At 40.2% G+C, this 24,016-nt stretch overlaps 2 protein-coding genes across 2 annotated transcripts in view; one reads left to right on the top strand and one right to left on the bottom strand.

Moving 5' to 3' along the window:
- LOC308079204 (phenylserine dehydratase-like) overlaps positions 1-21,556 on the top strand; it is a gene marked incomplete at its 5' end in the record, with an annotated part of 58,639 nt that extends 37,083 nt beyond the window's left edge. Inside the window, 3 exons of the mRNA XM_080420582.1 lie at positions 19,684-19,832; positions 19,957-20,046; positions 21,060-21,556. Of these exons, the coding sequence (XP_080276708.1) occupies positions 19,684-19,832; positions 19,957-20,046; positions 21,060-21,301 (481 nt within the window). The 3' untranslated portion in view covers positions 21,302-21,556. The remainder of the gene's footprint in view (positions 1-19,683; positions 19,833-19,956; positions 20,047-21,059) is intronic.
- LOC308079159 (prolactin-like) lies at positions 10,676-12,364 on the bottom strand (the record flags this gene model as incomplete). Its single annotated transcript, XM_080420539.1, has 2 exons — positions 10,676-10,876; positions 12,227-12,364. The coding sequence occupies 2 exons, from the start codon at positions 12,362-12,364 to the stop codon at positions 10,676-10,678; spliced, it is 339 nt and encodes a 112-aa protein (XP_080276665.1).
- Positions 21,557-24,016: the final 2,460 nt, after the last annotated feature.

The following is a 24,016-nucleotide window of genomic DNA, read 5'->3' on the forward strand; positions in this document are numbered from 1 at the left end:
AAAATTGTACTTAAGTAAATGTACTTTGTTACTTTCCACCACTGGCCAAAAGCCTCAGCCTTTTCCAGATAACTGAATTTGACTTGAGACACTGGCATTGCAAACATGTTTACTTTCTCCACTTGTGCTGCATTACAGTGCAGCTTTCAGACAAATGCCAATCAAGTTGCTCCTGGGTCTGGGGCACATGATGCCAGCAGCCCACCTAGTGAACCTGGGGGGCTACAGGGTTACATCGCCAGTGTGGATTTAGACCCAGGGCAACATGGTTAACCCATTTAGACATCTGTGTCACTTTTTTGGATTTGAGCCCCAAAAAAAAGCATTATTTTACACTTTGGCTATTTAAAAATAGCAGATATACAAGCTCATAGCGCGGCACCGAGTGCCGCGCTATGAGCTTGTAGATCTGCTATTTTTGAAAAAATCTTTGCTTCTGGGGGGTCTCTGGAAGTAAATATTTTGAGATGGGGGTCCGCGGTCAAATACATATCATTTTGAGGGTCTTTGACATGAAAAAGTTTGAGCACCACTGATATAGAAACATACGTTTTTTTCAGAATACTGTTGGGATTTAGAAGACATTTGTAGAATGGGCTTCAGGTCTTAAAGGGTTAAGGCCAGTTATACCTTTTCCCTTTCACTTTGGCAGATGTTAGTTGTCGGTGATAAGCCATGACGCACTGTTTCTAAATTCCTGTGTTCCTGTGTTTGATGCCAGCCTGACAGGTACAACAAAGGAACAAGGAACAATGTGAACTGGTAGATGTGCCAATTTCACTATTTGTGAACATATCTGACAGTTTCGGACAAATTCTGTAAATGTACTTCGTAATTTGTCATTTTGAATACTTGAGTATTTATTTGAGTACAGTATATACTGTACTTTGCCCACCACTGCCTGAGGGTGGCTTTAGTCTACTAGAGGAAAGGCCATATGGTTACCAAAACCGGCTGAGTTCCCCATTCAGGGAGAACCACAGGGGTGCTTGAGGGGGGGTCCAGGGGGCCCCCAGCAAAATGAGTTAATATAGCATAAACTTAACCACTTTAAACCTGAACCCATTTAAACCGGGAACGCATCTGTGTCATTTTTACATTTCTTTGACTATTCAAAAATAGCAGATCTACAAGCTCATAGCGCGGCACCGAGTGCCGCGCTATGAGCTTGTAGATCTGCTATTTTAGAAAAATTAATGAACATTTGAATATTTTAAAGCGAACATTTGTAACTCAAATCTTTGCTTCTGGGGATCCTATAAAGGTCTTGTAAATCTTTATTTAAAATAAAAATAAAAAATAACTTATGTTGCTATTTATCGGTGGTTCTTAAACTTTTTCATGTCAAGGACCCCCAAAATGATATGTATTTGTGAAAATATTTTGTACCAGGGACCCCTAGAAGCAAAGTTTTGAGTTTTAAAAAAAGAGGAAAATAGCAGATCTACAAGCTCATAGCGCGGCACTTGGTGCTCATATGAGCTTGTAGATCTGCTATTTTGTAATAGTCCAAAGAAATCTTAAAATGACACGGATGTGTTCCTGGTCTTAATGGGTTAAGTACATCCTCACCATCTTGAAAAATGTGCAGATTTTGAACTACACAAATCTTGTATGGGGGTCCCTGGCACAACATCTTTTCTGATGGGGGTCCACGGTCAAAAACATATTCATTTGGGGGTCCTTGCACAGTTTGAGAATGGCTGTAATAGAGCTGTAGTGTTTTTTTAAACACTACACATGTTTTAATGTAAACATTTCAGAAAATGTTTTCAAACATGTTTAAAAATAATTTCAGAATAATAGTAAAAAAAAAGTCCATACATTTAAGCGGATCTACAAGCTCACAACGCAGCACATATAGCGATCTTGTAGATCTGCTATTTTCACAATTTCTAAAATAGGACTTGAGTGACTATAATGTATTTTGTCTAATAAGGTTGGGGACCACTGTACTGTAAGAAACAATAATAAAAATGTCTCAAAGTAAAAGAGCCATAAGTCGTCATAGAAATGATGACGCACGACACACGTGTATGAGTCAGGAGATTTGTGATGCTATGACACAGTGACCTGTATCTTGCGTCATGACTCACATTTTACCAGTGGTGGAAGTATTCACATATTTTGCTTAAGTAAAAGTAGAATAACCACAATATAAAAATACTCTGTTACAAGTAAAAGGCCTGTGTTCAAAATGTTACTTGGGTAAAAGTACAAAAGTATTGGATTCAATACAGGCAGGCAGGCAGGCAGGCAGGCAGGCAGGCAGGCAGGCAGGCAGGCAGGAACGCACGCACGCACACACACACACACACACACACACACACACACACACACACACACACACACACACACACACACACACACACACACACACACACACACACACACACACAACCTACCCTGGAAAGGATAGAAACGTTTGCAGTGCTAAAGTCATTATTCAAGGTGGAGAATACGCCCTGTTTCCAGATGAATCCCACTCCCTGAAATCACTGAAGAAACCAAATGAACGTATTTGCTGCATAAATCCAGGGGGCGGCTGTCAGAAACTGCAAGCTTCATTCCCCCTCCGCTCCACAAGGAGGCGCCACAATGGGGTTCAGTGGTACCTGTGGCGGTGACCTCACTTCCTCCCGCTATAAAAGCAGGACTGGATTCCCGTTTTCCCCTTGTCCTTTGTCTCCAAACACATGCAGCCGGCCTGTGTGTGTGCTGCTGATGTACTCCATGCGTCTGTTAAAGCTGCTATAATGTAAGTTCCAGTGTTTTACTTCTAGTGATGTGGATTATATTTAACCCATTGAGAAATGAAGCCGATTCTACATGTCTCCTAAATCTCAACAGTATTCTGAAAAACGTATGTTTCTATATCAGTGGTGCTCAATCTTTTTCATGTTTTTGGCCGCGGACCCCCGTCAAAATATTTTGTTCCAGGGACCCCCAGAGGCAAAGATTTGAGTTAAAAATGTTCGCTTTAAAAATATATATATTCAGATGATTTGCACACATTTTCACGATTTTTCAAAAATAGTGGATCTACAAGCTCATAGCGCGCAGCACTCGGTGCCGCGCTATGAGCTTGTATATCTGCTATTTTTGAATAGCCCAAAGTGTAAAATAATGCTTTTTTTTAGCTCAAATCTAAAAATAACACAGTTCCAGGTTAAGAAGCTTAATGGGTTAAGAATTGATGAACTTGAGTTATAAGGATATTTAGACGTGTTTAATATTATTATTATGAAGTAAATACTTGGCCAATTATTATTTAGATGATATACAATACCTTCATGTATAATATGATTTAAAGGCCATATTTGTGTTTCATATTTTATCTGGCATGATATTATAACTTGTTTCTTTGTGTCTTTGTCTAGAACCATGGCAATCATCATGAAACCCAATGTCGACAGTATACATCATTATCCGGCTAAATAAACTGGATATTTGATTGCAACCTTTGTTTCCTGGTGGTTTGTGGCTCCAGTTTGAACTTTAAATCCACACACACACACACACACACACACACACACACACACACACACACACACACACACACACACACACACACACACACACACTCTTGTGAGAGTTGAACAGAACTGGTGTGTCACTGCTGTCGTGATTTGCTTTGTCGTGATTTGCCACAGGCTTGTTCTTGGAAAAACAGATCAGCAGTTGAATACGAGGTCAAAGGGCATCAATTTGAAAACAAAGTGACGAGGTGATTTCTTTACAAGCCCTCAGTCGGCAGTGTTGCCAGATTTTGAGAGAAATGAGAAACCAGGTCTAGGAAAACAAGCCCAAAAAGAAGTAACTATACTGTAGATCACATGAACGCTTTAAACCCATATACATCGGCTATTTGAAGATAGCCGATCTACAAGCTGATAACAAGCTTTTATTTTCTTCCCTTTTCTCCTTTGTACATAATAGTTGTTTGTATGTATTAATGTCTTAATATGCTACAGTATGCCATGTTGATGAATTGAATACATAGGACCACAATGGGAACACGTCTACAGGACTTCTTTGTGTTATCCTTTTAGCCTAAATGTTTTACTGTAGCCTACCTCTGTGTGATCTACATTTATGACTAATAAAGTATTGCTTGTAGTACCTCTAATAAAACTACTTAGTTACTTTGAGAACCGCTGCAGTCAGTGGTGGAAAAAGTACTCAAATGTTTTACGTAAAAGTATCAATACTGCAATGTAGAAGTACTGTTACAAGTGCAAGTCCAGAACAAAAAATGTACTTGAGTAAAAGTACAAAAGTATTGGTATCAAAATGTACTTAAAGTACCAAAAGTAAAAGTACTAAAATATTTGAAAATGGCAGATCTACAAGCTCACAACGAGTCTCGATGCGACGAGTTGTGAGCTTGTAGATCGGCTATTTTCAAATAGCCTAGGTATAAAAAGGACAAGGTGGTTAATGTATGTTTCATAATGTAGTAATTTATATCTGGAAAGTAACTAGTAACTAAAGTTTTCAAATAATTGTAGTGGAGTAAAAGTACAATGTTTGCCTCTGAGATGTAGTGGAGTAGAAGTAAAGACAATTGGAAATACTCCAGGAAAGTAAAAGTACCTTTGACTAATTCTCTATCCAGGACGAAATACCCGAAAATGACCACGCCCTTTTAAAAATGACCATAACCGGTGAACTATTTCCAACATGGTAAACCGTTGGAGCTACAGATTTACTGAGATGCTCAAAATGATCAGAATACTTATGTTTAGGGAAACATAGTAAAGTGTAACATTTCTAATTGGATATTTTATGACAGAACAGCTAAAAGAAACCGCTAAAAACGTATTGCAGTCCAGGGCCATAGTTGCGCGAATCAATCTAAAAGCACTACATTTGTCCCTGATGTAACCCAGGGCATGCTCTAATGATTTAGCAAGGGTGCCCGAGCCAACGACCTTCGGGGTCATCATAGTGGCCAAATCCAATATGGCTGCCACCTGCCAAAGTCTTTGGCTATAACGTTTGAACCTAAAGCCAGATTCCAAACCCGAAAATCTCGGCCACTCGCTCACTCCCACTCGGTCACTCCGACTCCAAACCGGATGTGCTAAATTCCAATTACTCAGTTGCTTCTTGGAGGAGGCGAGTGGAGTCGAGTGGAGGAGCCGAGGAGGCTCTCTACTTCCGCATTTAGCGAGTGTACATCAAGTGTAGGCTCGACCACTCTCCACAGCTCCTCCGCGGCAGACTTCCGCATCACGTGTACACGTTTTTTTTGTTTTTTCCCTTCTCCCGTGACGTATACATGGTCCTCCTCCACATGTGGCCACACAAACAATGCTTGAAACCCGAAACCATGCCCTGAAAACACCGGCTGCCCCCCCTCGCCCCCGCCGATCACTCGTTGCCCATCTCTCTCACACACACACACACACACACACACACACACACACACACACACACACACACACACACACACACACACACACACAGTGTAAATTAACTGAAAAGACGCAACAAACCACTGGCTTTATTGCTTTGTATGATATAAAGTATAATACAATTATATACATTGTAATATATTGTGCACACTTATACTGTCTCAAAAGCTGATGCCTCAATGCAGTGCATGGACTACTAGCTATAAATTACTTTGACAAAGATTATGTTTAAAATAATGTATTGTATTTATATATAGACTGTATATAGGGTGACTATATTCTGAATTCCCCAAAAAGAGGACACTTTACGCTATTTAACTATAGCCGTACTCATTCAATTCTGAACCGATTCTTAAATTTTAAAATTCTCTATTTGCTTTGAAGGGTCTTCTTTCATGTATATCAGTCATGATTTATTTCGCTATCAAACAATATCAAGCAAAATCACAAAATCGTCTGAGTTTTATTCTTTTTTCTTCGTCCCAGAAGTGGGGAGGATATCACCCAAACTCTCAAAACCCCGGACATTTGAAGGATTTTATAAAACCCCCCCAGACAGCCCCCCAAAAGAAGATATGTCCGGGTAAAAGAGGACGTATGGCCACCCTGCATGAATGATGTAATTCAGAGTCAGACATACTCTGTAATATACGGTGGCTGTTATAAGCAGCAGTGCCGTGCGGGACTGCTGCGGGGGGTGGGGGGTCTGGGGACTGTACGAGCAAAAAGAGGGACGGGTCAGTCAGGATTTAATTCATAAATGTAAGTTTGCTCATCCTGGCGCTTCGTTCACTATTTCAGGAATAAATGGCTTTGCACAAAATGTTAACTATAAAGATAACAATGTGGCCATCCACATTGATGAATTGTCTATTCTTATATTCTGTATTATTCTATACCTGCATATTATTCTATGCATATATATTATTTTCATGGCAATGACAAGCGATCGGCTCGGTTGGCTGTGTTGGCTGTGTTCCAGTGATCCAGCTGTGTGAGACGTCATAAGTGATCGCGGAATTAGCCGTCGCTTTGAAATGACGCGCTAAGTGCAGTCCGATCCTTTGAAGCCAGCTGGTCGGCCACTCGTCCTCGCAAATAATCCTCGGCTCCTCGCAGGGGCGGGGCTTAGGCGCGAGTGGAGGAAGCGAGGAGAGTGAGCGAGTGACCGAACTTTGGGGAATGGAATCTGGCTATAGACGCCTCCTTCGGCTCTCAGGCATTGGTATCTCGGGCGCCATTTTAGCGTAGGAAAGCTTCCCTGAAGCTTCCGCGTGTGTCACAGAAGGGGGCGTTCGGTAGGCCAATCAGAGGCAGGTGGGGGCGGGACAACTAGATTCCAGACAAGTCTTAGAAAAGACACACTGTGATTGGCCAGTAGTCAACGCGCTGTGAGCGCTGTGATTGGCCAGTAGTCACTTTGAGTGTCCGTTTGCCTACGCGAAAATGGCGGCCGCGATACGAGTTGCTCCAACGAACTGCAGAGGCCAATGAGGTATCTAGGTTTCTATATCTATGGTTTGAACCACATGAGCTACGAATGCCAACTTGGTGTCTAAATCATGTTTTTTGACAATTAGAAACATGTTTGAATGCTTATCTTTATGATGTAATCTATCTAGAGGACACTCATTTGATTATCACAAATATGTGATATATATGCCACTATGTTATGAAACAACCAATGCATCCTACAATGTAATTTTATTGAAACAATATAATGATTTAACTCAATAGAATGAGTAGAACTCATTCCTAATGATACAGCTAGTACAGTATGTGCAACAATGCTCAGCATAAAATGTAATACTATATAGTATTACTATTCTATACACCATTGACTAGTATGATATCATACTAGTCAAAGGTGTATAGAATTGTTTATAATATGTTTATATCACATTATGGTCTTGGTGTTACAACAGCAACAGCTTTACTGGCACCTGCAAGATCCAGTAAGGTTCACAAGTCTTAGTAATGGAGTCCCAGTACCACCCCAACCTATTGAAATCTGGGATATTTTGTTGGACGGAGGTTGTCTGATCCAATAGAAGCTGGTCTGAAGCAGGTTTTACATGCTGAATCAGTGCAGCTTGGGTGAGAGGAATGTTTGTGAGGGACTGAGAAAAGCCACTGTCAGGATTCATCTACTCTGCTGTGGCCACAGCTCTTGCTGTATATGATGATGACCATACACTCCAATCTTTGGACATGGACATTGGAGTTGATCTTTTCAGGCTCCAAGGTGAGGGTGACCAGGGTTTCTTTGAGATACCTGTACTCCTTTTCCCATAGTCAGGGAAGGCTGATGTTGGTCAAATGGTACCAAGTGTCAGAACCTGGGAACCTTGCTGGACCCATCTTGCAGATGCCAGTAAAGCGTGCGCTATCGTCCTCCTCTGTGGCTGCAAAGGTCATTTGGTGGTGCAGTACTGTATGTATCAGTTATTGCAGAGCTGTTCTGTTGTTGTAGTAGACAAATTCCTAGCAACCATTTGTTGTTTAGCAATTAACTTTTCTGATTCTAATTTAAACATATTGTTCAAATTCCATACACCTTTGACTATTATGATAGTGTTCAATGTATGCTGAGCAATGATGTGCATAGTGTACTGGCTGTTGCTGTGTATACTTTGGGTTCTATAGTCATATTATTATTATTATTGAAATTATTGTTTCAATAAAATGACATTGTTTTCTCCAGTTTGATCTTAATTTGATCTCATTTCTCTACTGTATACACTCAATCTGGATGAAACGTTATGTTACATAACATGTTTGGTATAGTGGCCATATTTGTAATAAGCAAGTCAGAGTGATCTAGATGGATTCAATCATAAATATGAGCATTCCAATGTGTTTCTAATGCTCAAAAAGCATAGAGTAGACACCAAGTTTGCCAAAAATGACAAAGATTAAGGTAAGTAAAACACATTTTCAAAACTAATATTCCTTAGAAATATGTAAAGTAGAGTCCAGCCACATCCAGTCATAAAGATACGCATTCCAACATGTTTCTAATTGTCAAAAAACATGATTTAAACACCAAGTTTGCATTTATAGCTCATCTGGTTCAAAGGTTATAGCCAAAACCGTTTTTAGCTGTTCTGTCATAACATTTCAAATTAGAAATATTACACTTTTCTATGTTTCCCTAAACATAAGTATTCTGAACATTTTGAGCACCTCAGTAAATCTGTAGCTCCAACGGTTTAGCAGATGTTGGAAGTAGTGCACCGGTTATGGTCTTTTTCGGATATTTCGTCCCGGATAGAGAATTAGTCAAAGTTCCTAAGTTGTTCCCTGGGGTCATATTAGCCAAGAACAGTTGAGATATTCTCTCCTAAATTAAGTGCCTACATATCTTAGCCAGGTCCTCTACTATTGGGAACCCATGCAGATTACAGCTGGTTTTCATTCTAGCCCACGAATCAGGGACTACTTTAGTCCTGGGATACCAGATGAATGCATTTTACTAGTAACAGGGCCTTTGTTCAGAGCGACTGGCCTAAAGTATTATGAAAACCTTCCTTTCATCACACATACATTGAGAAGTAAACTCCAGTCGAATAGTTAAATCACAGTTCATTTATTTTTTTGTTTATTCAATTCATGATTTTCCTTTCTCTCTTTTTTGTCTAAAGCACTTTGAATTACATACATTGTATGTATGAAAGGTACTATATAAATAAATATATTATCACATACATAATAATAATACAAGTGTACATTTTGACAGAGAGTCATCGAATGTCTTAAACATTGCAGATAGAATTCTCTCTCTCCTCTCTTTCATTCTACCTACTCAGTCAATCCATCCATCCATCCATCCATCCATCCATCCATCCATCCATGTGTTGATTTTTTTTTTATTGTCTTTTGAATAAAATTCAATTTAGTTTGAGTCATATTTTAGTCATCTGAAATGTTTTAGTTTTTGTCTAGTTTTAGTCGACGAAATATCATAAGGTTATAGTCGACTGAATCTACAGTTGATTTAGTCGACTAAAATGTATTTTGGCGGTGCCTTGATGGCGTCGTAATCAGTGTTGGAAAAGTTACTCAAAACCAGTAATATATTACTTACTACATATTACTTGTTTAAAAAGTAATATCTTTACTTTACATATTACTCCCTGCCAAAAGTAACTAGTTACTTATTACTTTACTTTTTTTTCTCGCCCCCAGTAATTGCATCCTTTCTCCCCAAAAGTCTGACTTTGCATTTTCAACATTAGCAGTTGTTTTTTTCTCTTTTCTGCAGCCTACATTGTAAAATCCTCATTGCTGATTTAACTCTAAAAAGTGTTCTGTACACATGACATGATGGGTCCATTTGGTTCCATTTGTACACTCATTTGAATTTAATTAACGCTAAGACTTTTACTGTGTTTGAATTCATAACTTACACTAAATGACTAAATGAAAACCATTTGACTATGAATTGAATACTAAAGACCTCAATGGAAGGAAGGGCCTTTTAGACAATGTATTTTAAATGTGTGTGAACGATAATTCACACACAGACAAGTGCGCACCGTTTCCGTATCCACTCTAGAGTGTAGACTTAGACCGGATCAGCAGCCTGCAAAGCAACTCCATCCCATTCCCAACCAGTCTACCATTATATCAATGGACCAAAAACAACACAGGATCTAATAAACACACTCAAGCCCAGAGTACCACCAAGGCTCGTGAAAGTAATTAGTTACTTTACTAGTTACTGGAAAATAGTAATAATATTACTTTAAGTTACATATTACTTTAGTTACTTTCCAACACTGGTCGTAATGGCTGATTTTACACTTGGTTGCATGCGGAAAATAGCCGATCTACAAGCTCAAAACGCGTTGCGCTGCGAAGTGTTGTGAGCTTGTAGATCTGCTATTTTCAGAGCGCAACACCCGAGCGCAATTAAACCAAATGACTTGTCTTTTAGTTCTACTGGATCTCTTCTCCACTAGTTCCCTCATTAACATTTTAGTCTAGTTTTTATTTGTTGACGAAATATATTTGTTGTCAATATATTTAGTCTTAGTTTTAGTCATCATAGCTTTGTTTTTATTTAGTTTTTGTCAGTGAAAAAAGGTAGTCGACCAACATTTTTCGTCAGAGTTTTAGTCGACGAAATCAACACTGCATCCATCCATCCATCCATCCATCTGTTCATCCATTCATCCATCCATCCATCTGTTCATCCATTCATCCTTGTCTTTTGGGAGTGAGGGAGGGAGGGGGGGGGGTTCTCCTGGCTCTCAGCATCCGCGCTCGGGGACGATGCGACACTTGAGGATCTTCAGGTAGTTTTGTACCTTGTCCGAGTCACGGCGGAAGCAGTAGAGGAGGTCGTAGTCGCTCATGAGGCGCCACTCGCCGCTGTTCCACAAGGGGACCAGGGGGGCGCCGGGCGCCGCCAGGCCGTTCTCTGAGGTGCCAAGAATTCCCAGGTTCTGCATCTGTGGGAAAAGATAGTAATTGGTCATTTACACAGGGTAAGAAACAACAAAGCTGATTTGGCTTCCCCCTCCCTCATGTGACATTCTGTTTTGGGTTGTGCTTGGGTAGTGTTGATTTTGACGGCACATTTTGATTCAGTTTTAGTCATAGTCGTTTCAATCCAATTCCATTTAGTTTTAGTCATATTTTAGTCATCTGAAATGTTTTACCGTTAGACTAGTTTCAGTCGACTAAATATCATAAGATTATAGTCGACTAAATCAACTGTAGATTTAGTCGTAAAATGTATGTTGGCGGTGTCTTGATGGTGTCATTATGGCTGATTTTACACTCGGTTGCATGCTGAAAATAGCAGATCTACAAGCTCACAACGCGTCGCAGCGCGACACGTTGTGAGCTTGTAGATCTGCTATTTTCACCAACACACCCCAGCGCAACCGAACATAAAATGACTTGTCTTTTAGTTCTACTGGATCTCTTCTCCACTAGATCCCTCACTAACATTTTAGTCTAGTTTTTATTTGTTAAGTGTTGACGAAATTGTCAATATATTTAGTCATAGTTTTAGTCATCATAGCTTAGTTTTTATTTCGTTTTTATTTAGTTTTCAGCAGTGAAAAAAGGTAGTCGACCAACATTTTTCGTCATAGTTTTAGTCGACGAAATCAACACTGGTACGTCCCCTGAAAGCCGATTCCGGCGGAAGCTGTCATCTGTTCGTAATGTCCGTTCATGAAAATATATCTTTAAAATATATCTTTAAAATATATCTTTTGATTTTCCATTTCTGATAAGCAGCCAGCTACGTATATATGCTTAAAATGTATGCAACTGCCAAGACGAAACGGAAGCAGGGGGAAGCGGGACATCCGCTCTCCTCCCCCGATCGTTTTCAGTGCTTCTGTTGTAGGCTACAGACTGTACGACGCGGGAGCATCTGAAAAGTGTGAGTCAACAGTCTGGCTCCAGTGACTACACTGTCAGCAGCAGAGAACAATACATCCTTCATGGGTTAGCAGTCCACTTAGACGTCATTTAGATACTACGCAATTTTACGCAAGTCTTCTCTTAACCCGTTGAGTGCCATAACCGTAGATCTACGGGAGGAGATTTTTTTCTTTTTTTTTTCTCCACATGGGGCGCTCTAACGCAACTTTGGAATGATCCGCGACGGGCGATCACTCTGCAATGGCGGATGGCGTTAGAAATTGTATTGTTCCAGTACTTAGTCGGGACCCGCCTCGACCATCGCGCACGCAGCCTTCTGGGTCTGGGTGCTCATCTGGGCGCGGTCTGGGCCCAGCCTATGCTAGGGTTCTGGCTACGCCACTGCTGTACAGCTTGAGTACCTTTTTGGCCACTTTCTCCACACCCCTGCGTAGCTGGTGCACCATGTCGCTCATCTCCAGGGCCTTGTCGGAGCTGAAGCTGTTGGAGTTGTGTTGGTGGGCCATGTTCTGGTGCAAGTGCCACAGAGGATCCTGCATGCCAAAACCCAAAAGTAGCCGTAGAATAACCTCTGTCAGCTCTCCTCTCTGTGGGGAAGCCCATACAGAAAGTTTTTTTTTATAATGAATCCATCTCTATGGAAACTGTAAGTCAGTGATACTCAAACTCAGGCCCGCGGCACAATTTTTACTGGCCCGCCAATCAATCAACCTGTCTGTCATTTAATACCACTATAAATTGAGTACAAAGGACCACAATTGTATTATTATTGTCGCATTCCTAAGACAATAATTTGATGACCGGTAGCGGTTCCAGTAGGAGACACAAAGAGTCTCCTTTGTGTCTCCTACTGGAATCATCAAATTATTGGCTTAGGAATGCGACAAAAACAAAAAAAATATCCATGAATTCAAGTCTCCATGGGGTGACTAATTGATTTTTTTTTGGTGAACTATCCCTTTAACGTTGTCATTTTATCAACTGGCCCCTGGCCCCTTGCCAGTTTTTGTAACGTGGCCCTCAGGTTCAGCTATTTGAGTATCCCTGCTGTAAGTCATATTACACGTTTGGGAACTTTAATGATCAATTATTGTTTGTGTTTGTCTTTGACTCATTCGCTTGACTCACTCCCCAGACCCTCTCAGTGACATGCTTTCCTCCGGTGATGTCGGCCAGGTTTGTTGGCACGCTAATCTTTTTTTTTATGCCATTGGTTCTCAAAGTGGGGTCCGGGGACCCCCAGGGGTCCTTGACGGAGTTCCATGGGGTCCCCAGCTGAATGATAGATTAGGAACTAGGGCTGTCAGTTGTACTGTAAAATGCCATTCGAATTTCAAAGCCTTATTATTTTTAATATTCGAATATTTTCGAATATTATATCGCGCGTGCATGTTCCCGTGCGCGCGCGCGCTTTTCGGGCGGATTCGGGTACTTTATTCCCGTCTAAAAATGTATTTCGGTTCTAGGGTTAGGGTTATACAGTACAACGAACATCGATGTGGTTAATCATGCACGTTATGTCCACTAGACGGCGCCCCATCCAAACGCCAAAGCTATTTTTTCAACACAACAACACTGATGTCGCTTGCATGTAATAATGATAGGCAGGCACAAAATGTATAACGTTGGATACGTTGTATTTTATTGAGTACAGCACAGATTGATATCTAATGCACTTCACTTGTGCACTCAGTAGACTCAATATGAAACGAGGAAGGAACAGTCTTTAACAGCAGGACAAGTCCAGTTTCTCTCTCTTCTTTTTTTTTAAACAATGAATAGGCTCCTATCATGACATGAACACATTGTGTTCATGTACACTGAACAGTCCCAATAAGTCCAGCAATGAAAGTGAAATAAGCCAACATAGCTACATTGCAACTGTAGTGTAAATCTGTTAAGTTATCTTGTCAACTTTGACCAAACAAAACCACTGTTCCAAACGAATAAAATAATATGAAAATAATAAAGTGCTCAGCGTTCAGCAGCATCAAATAAAAACAAAACAAAACAACAACATTGGCGAGACTTCAAGGTTGTTAGCCAAAAACACAAGGCGATCCACATTTTCTGGATCTAATGCAGAGCGTTTTATATTTACGATTATCCCGGTGGTGGAGAAAACCCTCTCTGCTCTAACCGAAGTACCCGGGATGCACAAATAGCGCCGTGCCAGCTGGGCAAGGTGGGTTCAGGTTCTGGAAAGTTCTGGTTCCAGCTCCGTAGTGGAAAAGGGGCATATGTCTGGTATGGGAATAATAGAGAAAAGCATGTTAAGGCACCAAAGGGTTCAGGGGGGGTTGGTATTTGTGTTAAATGTGACTTATTAAGTTCATATAAAATTAAAGTGATCAGTAAAGAGGTGGATGGAATTCTTGGTTTACATTTTATTAGCTTGAGTTCACAATATTGTTTTGTTGTTTTTTCATGCTACCTTCCCCCTGAGACATCCCCGTGGGGAAGAGATGCATCCGTTTTTTTTTGGTCATTTACTGAGTCACATGTATTTATATTCCGATGTGGATGCCATTTATGTTTGTGGTGATGTAAATGGTAGAACTGGTAACCTAGAGGACTATGTGAGGGAAATTGATGATGTGCCAATGAGAGTTGTTCTAGATGAGGGGGTAAATAAACACGGAGAATCATTGATAGAATTTCTTAAAGACTCCAAAATGTGTATTGTAAATGGCAGAATATGTCCACTAAATGACAACTACACCTCAGTATCTATAAAAGGAAAAGCAGTTGTAGATTATATAGCAACTCCTTATGAGTGTTTGAAAACATGTACATTGTTCAAAGTGATAACTTCTAATCAAATGGTAGAATTAACTGGTTGCATGCATCTCATTGGAGAACGTAGTAAAGTGCCTGACCATTCCCTGTTAGTAATGGATTTTACAGTAGGTTATGGAACTAAGATAGATGTAGATTTAGCGAGGGAAAGTGACCAACAATTTAAACCTTATAAAATAAGTGTAAGCAGAAAACTACCAAATGATTTTTTGTGTTCTAATATGAGATGCAAAGCATTGATAGACCTGGTGGATAGACAGCAGGCTTGTTTTACTACACAGGAGATGTTAGATAGTTGGTATGGTGATCTATGTAAATTAGTCCATGATGAAATGGGAAAATACTCCCAGGACAAGCCATATACTACTAAAACAAAGAGAATTAAGCAAAGCAAACCATACTGGAATAAAGAGTTGCAGGATCTGTGGTACTCTATGCATAGTTCAGAACGATTGTTTTTAAGATGTAAAGGAGCTATAGGGGACAGGCAGAAACTGTTAGATAATTTCAGACAATGTCAGCATGCATTTGATAAGAGATACCGTTTCTTTAAACGGAGATACCAAAGAGGTCAGCTATTGTATCTGGAAGAAATCCAATCATCAAGCCCCCAGCACTTCTGGAGTGAAATTAATAAGTTAGGACCAAGACGTAAAAAAATAATTCCAATGGAAGTATGGGGAGAAGGGGGAAATCTGATAAGAGAGGCTTCACAAGTGTTGTCTAAATGGGAAAAAGATTTTGCCACTCTATTTGAAAATGATGCAATAGGCTTTGATGATGATTTCTTTCAGGAAATGTGTCGATTAAAAAACAACTGGGAAAAAGAAATGCAAGAAGTAACATTTCAAAGTAATGGGGACCTTAATAGGGAGATTTCTATGGGGGAAGTGCTAAAGGTTATTGATAAAGCTAAAATAGGAAAAGCTACAGGTATAGAAGACCTACCAAATGAAATTCTAAAATCACCTAAGATTGCCCAAATTTTGTTTAATTTGTTTTACAATTGTTTTGAACACAGTAGAATACCATCAATATGGTCTAAGTCCATCATAAGCCCCATACCAAAATCACAGAAAAATGATCCTAGAGTTCCCCTTAATTATAGGGGAATTAGTTTGATGAGCACAGTTTATAAATTGTATTCATCTTTACTTAATGAGAGATTGATGGATTTTTTAGAGAAAGAACAGCTTCTGGTAGAGGAGCAGAATGGCTTTCGTAAAGCCAGGGCTTGTATTGACCACATTTATACAGTATGTGCCATAGTAAGAAATAGACTGAAGGTAAACAAATCAACATACGCGTGCTTTATTGACTTCCAAAAAGCTGATTTTGTCAATAGAGACCTTCTTGCCTATAGATTGATTAAGACTGGTGTAGATGGAACGTTTTATCAGGCAATTAGCTCACTTTATAGTGCACCACAAGCATGTGTAAAGGTAAATGATGCTTGTACCAACTGGTTTCCCACACAATCAGGAGTGAAACAGGGGGACGCTTTGTCCCCTACCTTGTTCGCTGTATTTATTAATGATTTAGCTAATCAAATCAAACCACTAAATTGTGTAGTCAAATATGGAAGTGAATATGTCAGCATTTTAATGTATGCTGACGACATTATCTTAATAGCAGAGACAGTTGACTTACAAAGAATGCTAACATGTGCAAGTAACTGGTGTAAAAAATGGAGACTTTTGATAAATGAAAAGAAAACTGAAATCATGCATTTTAAAAACCCTGCCATGCGCACAAGTGACTTCCAATTCCAATTTGGGGGATCAAAGTTGAATGATACAAAGTTCTATAAATATCTGGGCTTTTATTTGGATGAGCATATGCATTTTATAAAAGGAACCACTTTATTGACAGAATCAGCAAATAGAGCACTAGGAGGAGTCATAGCTAAAACAAAGATCCTGAGGGATATGGGTTTCTCTACCTACTCCAAACTATACCAGGCTTGTGTGTGTCCAGTGTTGGATTACGTAGCAGGAGTGTGGGGATTTAAACAATATCCTAAAAGTGAGGCTGTCCACAATAGAGCAATGCGGTACTTCTTGGGAGTACACAAATTTACGCCAACCCTGGCCATCATGGGAGATATGGGGTGGGAACCCAATGAGGTACGGTGGAGTGAGCACATGGTACGTTTGTGGAATAGAATACTGGGGCTGAACACCAATAGAATTGTAAGAAAGGTCTTCTAGTGGGACATTTTGATCAAGGGCGCATGGGCTACGGACATGTATGACATTCTTTTGAGAGCAGGGTATGAAGATCATTTTTATAATAAAGAAAAAGTAGAGACTATGGTAATAAAATAATCTATTTTTCAACAAATAAAGGACAGATGGGCTCTGGATATATGGTGTAAACCAAAGCTCCGTACTTATTGTGAGATAAAGCATGTCTATTGTCCAGAAAAATATGTATTGTATCATTTGTCAAAAAATAAACAAAGCCTATGTGCTCAAATCAGGGCTGGCATACTTGGTCTTCATATTGAGACGGGTAGATATGTAGGCACGGTTGAGGAGGATAGATTATGTGGTTTGTGTGATCTTAATGAAATTGAAAATGAAATGCATTTTGTTTTGTATTGTCCATTCTACAACTCTATCAGGCAGAGACTTTTTAATAAGGTAGATCCTAAATATGAACTTGTGTGGTTGGAGGATTCAGAGAAACTGAAATGTCTCTTTCAACATGATATTCTTTCATTTGCTTCATTTCTTGACAAGGCCTGGTCAATGAGGAGGAGAGCCATTTATATGTAAAATGGCATTGTCTTTTTTTGTTCTTATTTTGTTCATATAAGTACTATACGCATGTTTTTATTTAAGTGGTATGAGGAAGGACGTAATATGAACAGGAAGGACTGTTAATGGACTGTTAATGTCTTGTTTTCTTTTTGTGTAATGTGTCATATAATCCCATATGGGATGGGCCAAAATGGTGGCATGACACGAAAATAAAATTTCATTCATTCATTCATATAGCAGGTCATGCCAGGTAGGGTCACTACAACCACAATCTCATACTGTTGGCAGCTCCACTGGAGCGGTTAGGGGTTCAGTGCCTTGCTTAAGGGCAGGTCTACAGTGTTGAGAGGGAAGGGAGACAGTGTCGGTCATTCGCTACCTCACACAGATTGTTCCTGCTGGTCCGGAGGATTGAACTGGGAACCTTTTGGCTACTCTAACCTTTTTAGGCCACTGCTACCCTACATGTTTGTTGCTTAAAACTGTTGTGTGTTAAAGCTCTTTTCAACAAGTTGAAGCAATGTCACACTTGAGGTCAGAGCATGTGAGCGGAGTGGAGCGAGAGCGGAGCGGAGCGTGGAGCTGGTTTATCAAAAGGTTGGAGCGCTACTCGGAGCGAGGACCGCCTGCCGCTCCAAGCCGCTCCGGCGGGGGCCGCGCACCTAATGTTTGAGCATGCCCGGTCGCACGGACTCAGACACACAGACATCCAGCAGTGCACAGCGCTCGTCCTTGATCAAGATTTCAGTCAAATTTCAACTTTTTTTACTGTTGAGCGGCCCGGTTTGAGCAGAGCATGGAGCGAGAGCAAAATCAACATGAGTGACGGGGAGCGGAGCGCACGGGGGGGGGGGGGGGGGGGGGTCAACATGAGTGAATAGCGAGCGTGAAACCAGCCCCCTGGAGCGCCGAGCGGCATTTCCACCCGCTCTGCTCACATGCTCTGCTTGAGGTCATACTGTTATACTGTATACAGCAGGGGTCTTCAACTGTTTTCAGGCCAAGGACCCCTTAGCTGAGAGAGAGATGAACCAGGGACCCCCACTATATACTGTATGAAATGATGTTGCAGATTGAATTTATTCATAGATTACATAGATAGCTTCATAGACTTGTTTGACAGCACTATCATCAGTGTTGAGTAAATTAACATTTGTTTTTGTTTATTTCAGACATTTAACCATTTAAACCCTCAATACTTAGTAAACTTGACCTTTGGCTCTGTACTTGGTTTGCTCCTTTTTCCCTCTACACACAGGGTTCAAGTCGTTAATGTAAAAAAAAAAGAAACTCTGAAGACCCCTGGTATACAGTATCAGCACAGCTGTGATTCCGTCATAGAAGATAATCAGTGCAGTGCTGATATACAACATGTGAAACATACTGTATGTAAATTATACAGGCGGGTGACACATTAAAGGAAAAACCAACAGTGATGTGTTACAGTAAATTGTTCCAGTGTTGTTATACTGTAGATCAGCACTCCTGAAATGTTCCTCTTGTTCAGTCAGATTACTCAACTTGAACGTAACTTAGATTTAGAACTAAAGCTTAGATTTATAAATGTATTAAAACCCATTTAGACCTGAGGCTGAGGCTAATAACGCCTTCTAAATCCTGACTTAAGTTTTTCAGAAAAACTTCAAATATCTATTAAAAAATTACAACAAATGTATGTTGCTATATACTGTACATATCAAAAGGGTTCCCGTCCTGAGGGTAGAACAGAATGGATGTAGTGTCTAATGCAGTGGTTTTTCATGTCAAGGACCCCCAAATTGACACTCATTAGCCCGTGGACCCCCATTGGAAAAGATATGCCAGCTACGGACCCCCATAAGAGAAGCTTTTTACGGCTCTAGCAGTGATTCTCAACTATTTTAATTTCAAGGACCCCCAGTTTGATATGCATTAGGCTACGGACCCCCATTTAATGGCATTTATATCGCTGGGACCCCAATTTACATTGTAAAAACAATGTTAATTTAACTCTGAGAGTATAAAAATGTGTAGGTATAGTTACAAATAGGGGTTCCCGGTATAGTTACAAATAGGGGTACAAATAAATAGGGGTACAAATATGTAGTTATAGTTACAAATAGGGGTTCCTGCCTTAAATGGGTTAAAATAATGTGAAAATAAAACTGTAAGGAACATATTACTACTGCTGTTTGAAGACCTAAATGGTCAATGGACTCTGTGTCCACTGATTGTTTACTGACAATCCCCAGCCTTAGAGAAGATGTGTGAGCCTGATGTAGTCGTGGTGTGTGGTGATACATGTGTGTGTCCAGTCTAGGTTTTGAGGTTCTGGAGAAGATGGGTGAACCTGACGTAGTCGTGGTGTGTTGTGGAGGTGGAGGCCTGCTGGCTGGTGTTGCTGCAGCTATCAAACTGTCAGGTCGTCATCAGACCAGGATCTATGGAGTAGAACCAGAAGGAGGTACAATTACCATACATAATACTGCGCTCACTCAGTATATTTAGAATTATTATGCATTTGTTGATAAAGGTGTTGTGAGGGATTCGGATGATTTAATGTGCGGAAATGTTCTATTTTGATACAGCGTGCATCATGCACAGAAGCTTCATTGAGAATCAGCCAGTGGGTATGGACACCAAAAGCATCACCTCAGGACTAGCACCACCTTTTGCAGGTACCCGTATTACCTCTGTCTGCAGTGGAAGTGATTGGTGAAGTACTTTATGTCTCTCTCTCTGTCTCTCTCAGAGACAATTAAAAAACCACACCTGTGATATCACAGGACTATGACTTTTTATGGTGTGGTGAGTCCAGCCATCTGCAAGAGGGTCGGTCTGTGTATCTGTCTGTGTTAATCTCGTAAACCGCTAGCCTGGTTCCAGCCGAATCTGCCTTTGCAAAATCGCATCGCACTTTAGCCCTCGGCAGATTAGGTCTGGCCCCCCTCCATAGAGATTCCATTTCTCTCCCTCCGCAGTGGTGTGGAGCCAACCAGGGCCCAGTATCCAAATGTGGGCGGGCTTATCACCTTATTTGGAGCAATGACGTACAAGGAAGCACTGCTCTGATTAGTTCGTGAACAAGGAAGCACTGCTCTGATTGGTTTAGGTCTAACCAATAGAGTCCGTTTGGATCTTTTTGTAACCGCCCCTTGGAAAAAAATCTATCGTTGATAGGGACCAGACTAATATCCACGCAGTGTGTCGTGTGATATTGTCTGGCCACGCGAGGCTAGTAAACCGCTGGACTGATCAGTGCCAGATATCTTGTGCACAATGGCAGTAAGGCCACAGAAGTGCCTCCATTATTGTTTTTCACATAATGTTTTACACTTTTCACTTTATGATGGAAGTCAATGGGCCTGTGATCGCACTGAAACCTTGCCCAAATTTGACATCTATGATGTCATAGACGACTGACATCATAGATGACTGATATCACACTATCCGCACTCATGAACAAAGTTTAAAAGTCTTCAATAAGCCGCAGCAGCAATTAATGACAGACACATTTCAACCTGTTGGCCTTCGTCAGCATTTCACTGTGAAATGCTCAGAAGGTCACCGTGATATTGGAGAGATTTTCCAATTGGTCTTCAGAAACGGGCACATTTTCAGTGACGTCATCATTTGCAACTATTTTGTCACCATTGCTTCACTTAATTCATAGTTTGTGTGTTTTATCCAGGCGCCCTCCCCTATGAGCTGTGTAAACGCTTCGTGGAGGCCATCGTCCTGGTGAGCGACGAAGAGCTCAAGGCGGCGGTGTCCACACTCTACAAGTCAGGTCTAGTGGTAGAACCGTCAGGTTCTGCTGCGTTCGCTGCCATCGTTAACAACAAGATACCCAACATGGAGAACAAGAATGTAGTGTGCATCCTCAGCGGAGGGAACATTGGCAAAGATGAACTCACTCATTTCCCTGATTGACAAACCTAGTGCTTATATTCACCTATCTGCCTTTTATGTTTTTATGTACCTTATCCTAGTTTAATAGCAGAAATTATTTTTCTATCACATCCTGTGTATTAGTTAACATGATTAATCTATGAACGGACACAACATCCATTCAGACAGTAGACTAATATACTATACATTAGACGTGGCATCCATTCTGACAGTAGATTATACATTATACACGATCCATTCAGACAGTACACTGTACATTAGACCATTGGTTCTCAAAGTGGGGTGCGGGGACCCCCAGGGGTCCTTGAGGGAGTTCCAAGAGGTTCCCAGCTAAATGATGGATAGTTTGGAACCAAATGGACCCTTATGGGTCTAACTCTCAGAGTTAAATTAACAGAGTTAAATTAACATTGATTTTACAATATAAATTGGGGTCCCAGCGATAGAAATGCCATTAAATGGGGGTCCGTAGCCTAATGCATATCAAACTGGGGGTCCTTGAAATTAAAATGGTTGAGAATCACTGCTAGAGCCGTATTATGGGGGTCCGTAGCTGGCATATCTTTTGAAATGGGGGTCCGCGGGCTAATAAGTGTCAATTTGGGGGTCCTTGACATGAAAAAGTTTGAGAACCACTGCATTAGACACAACATCCATTCTGTTCTACCCTCAGCTTATTACTGTAGTATTGTTTTACACAATGATGGGAATGACTTGAATATTGTTGCCACCAGTAACCACCATCCACAGGAAATGTACAGTATGTGAAGTCAATACTGAGCCCTGTTTTCTTGGATTTTATATTCATGTTGGCCTACCTCTGTCCTTTGCGTGTGCCTTTCTTTGTTTTAATTCTCTTATATTGCACCCACAACAAGTGTCATTTGAATTTATGCTCTTAATGCAAAGATTGATTGAATTAACATTTATGCTTTATGTTCATGTTAGTAAGTTTAGTAAACATTACTTGTGTTTTAATTTGAAAGAGACTGTCAGACTGATGATTCACCTTTTATTTTGAAACATTGTAAGAATGACAAACCGGAACACATTATACAGTAGACTGTACATTAGACATGACATCCATTCAGGCACTTGACAGACAGTATTCTATACATTAGACACAACATGCATCCATCCATTGGGAACTGAATAGACCTCAATGAAGGTTTCCTCATTCACACAGTACACAATACATTAGACACGACATCCAGTCAGACAGAGGGATATATGTATCCCTCTATCACAACTAACTCTAAATGTAATGAGTTTAAATGTATGTACCAATGTGACCTGTAAAACTGTCAAATAATAACAAAGTTCTGCTTCTTCTGAATGAGGAGAAGTGGAGAACCAATTAAGCCATACATGAACATTGTGTTCATGTTATTTGTTTTCGAGAACTAAACTGACTGTAATCATTGCGTAGAAGAATAAATCCCATGTGGAACTGTCTTAAAATAATAATTAGTGCTTATAAGTAGTGCTAATAGTGCTTCAAAGGGGGCATGTACATCAAATACATTTTCAATTTCCAGGAACATGTACAGTATATTAACTAAAGAACAGGGAAAACTATTGTGCCCTTCTTTGTCCTTTGGTTAGGGTTGGTCTCAAAAACATAAAGGAAAACTGGCAGAAAAAGACTCGTTCACTGCATAAAAATGAAGGGAAATTCCTTTGACAGACTTAAGAAAATAGACTTTATTTTATATAATGCTTGTGTGTTCGGTGCTCAAAGTGATTTAAAAAAGCACTATGAGCATTATAGCACTGACGAAGGTCCTAGGACTGAAACGTTTGCTTTTTTAAATCACTATGAGCACCGAGCACACTATGAGCATTATATTAAATAAAGTATATTTTCTTAAGTCTGTCTAAGGAGTTTTCCTTCATTTTTATGCAGTGAGTGAGTCTTTTTCTGCCAATCTTCCAGTATATTCACTATAAATGTTGAGATAGAGCAGTGGTCCTTAAAGTGGGGTTCAGGGACCCTTAGGGTTCTTTGAGGGGGGTCCAAATGGATCCTTGCATCTCCTAAACCTGAGAATACATATCATGTGACCAAGTTTGGTTACATCTGTACATTCTCAGAGTTATGGGGGTCCTTGAAATTAAAAAATGTGAGAACCATGGTATAGAGAGGAACATGCCCGCAGTGAGCAGGTATCAACATTTAACCTCTGAATAAAATACATTTTCCTCTTTATTCTTTGTTCTTGTCCAATGTGTGAAGAGAAAAACAACTCAACCAAATACAATAGATGAAAAACATACATAACATGTATCCCCCCCTCATACTGTACAGTATGTGTGTCCAGCATTTTATTTTACATTGACAGTAAAACTGATTGATTTGATTTTCTGTATGACATAAATTTCAACAGTAGCTACAAAGTTGCACACTGTATGCGAGAGATTCATTGCAAGAGATTGGACATGATTCACGTTGACACTTTGTAGCCTGTAATTTGTTAACAGATTATGTCATTGTGACACACAAAAGACAAGAATATGATAAATAATCGCGTAATTCCACAGTCCACACCCTCTTCTTCTGAAGAACCTGTAGAATGCGTTTCACTTTGCAGGTTGCAGATCCGCTCTGGGTCTACAGCAGATATTGCAGCAGATACGGAAACATTGAGTACATATACATCAGTGGGATCAATATCATTTTCGGGGTTTCTGATCCAAACAGGGATGATATAGCTTCCACTACCACCATCAAAAGGA

This window comes from Gymnoscopelus braueri, assembly GCF_963280865.1.
Source record: "Gymnoscopelus braueri genome assembly, chromosome: 23".
NCBI lineage: Eukaryota > Metazoa > Chordata > Actinopteri > Myctophiformes > Myctophidae > Gymnoscopelus > Gymnoscopelus braueri.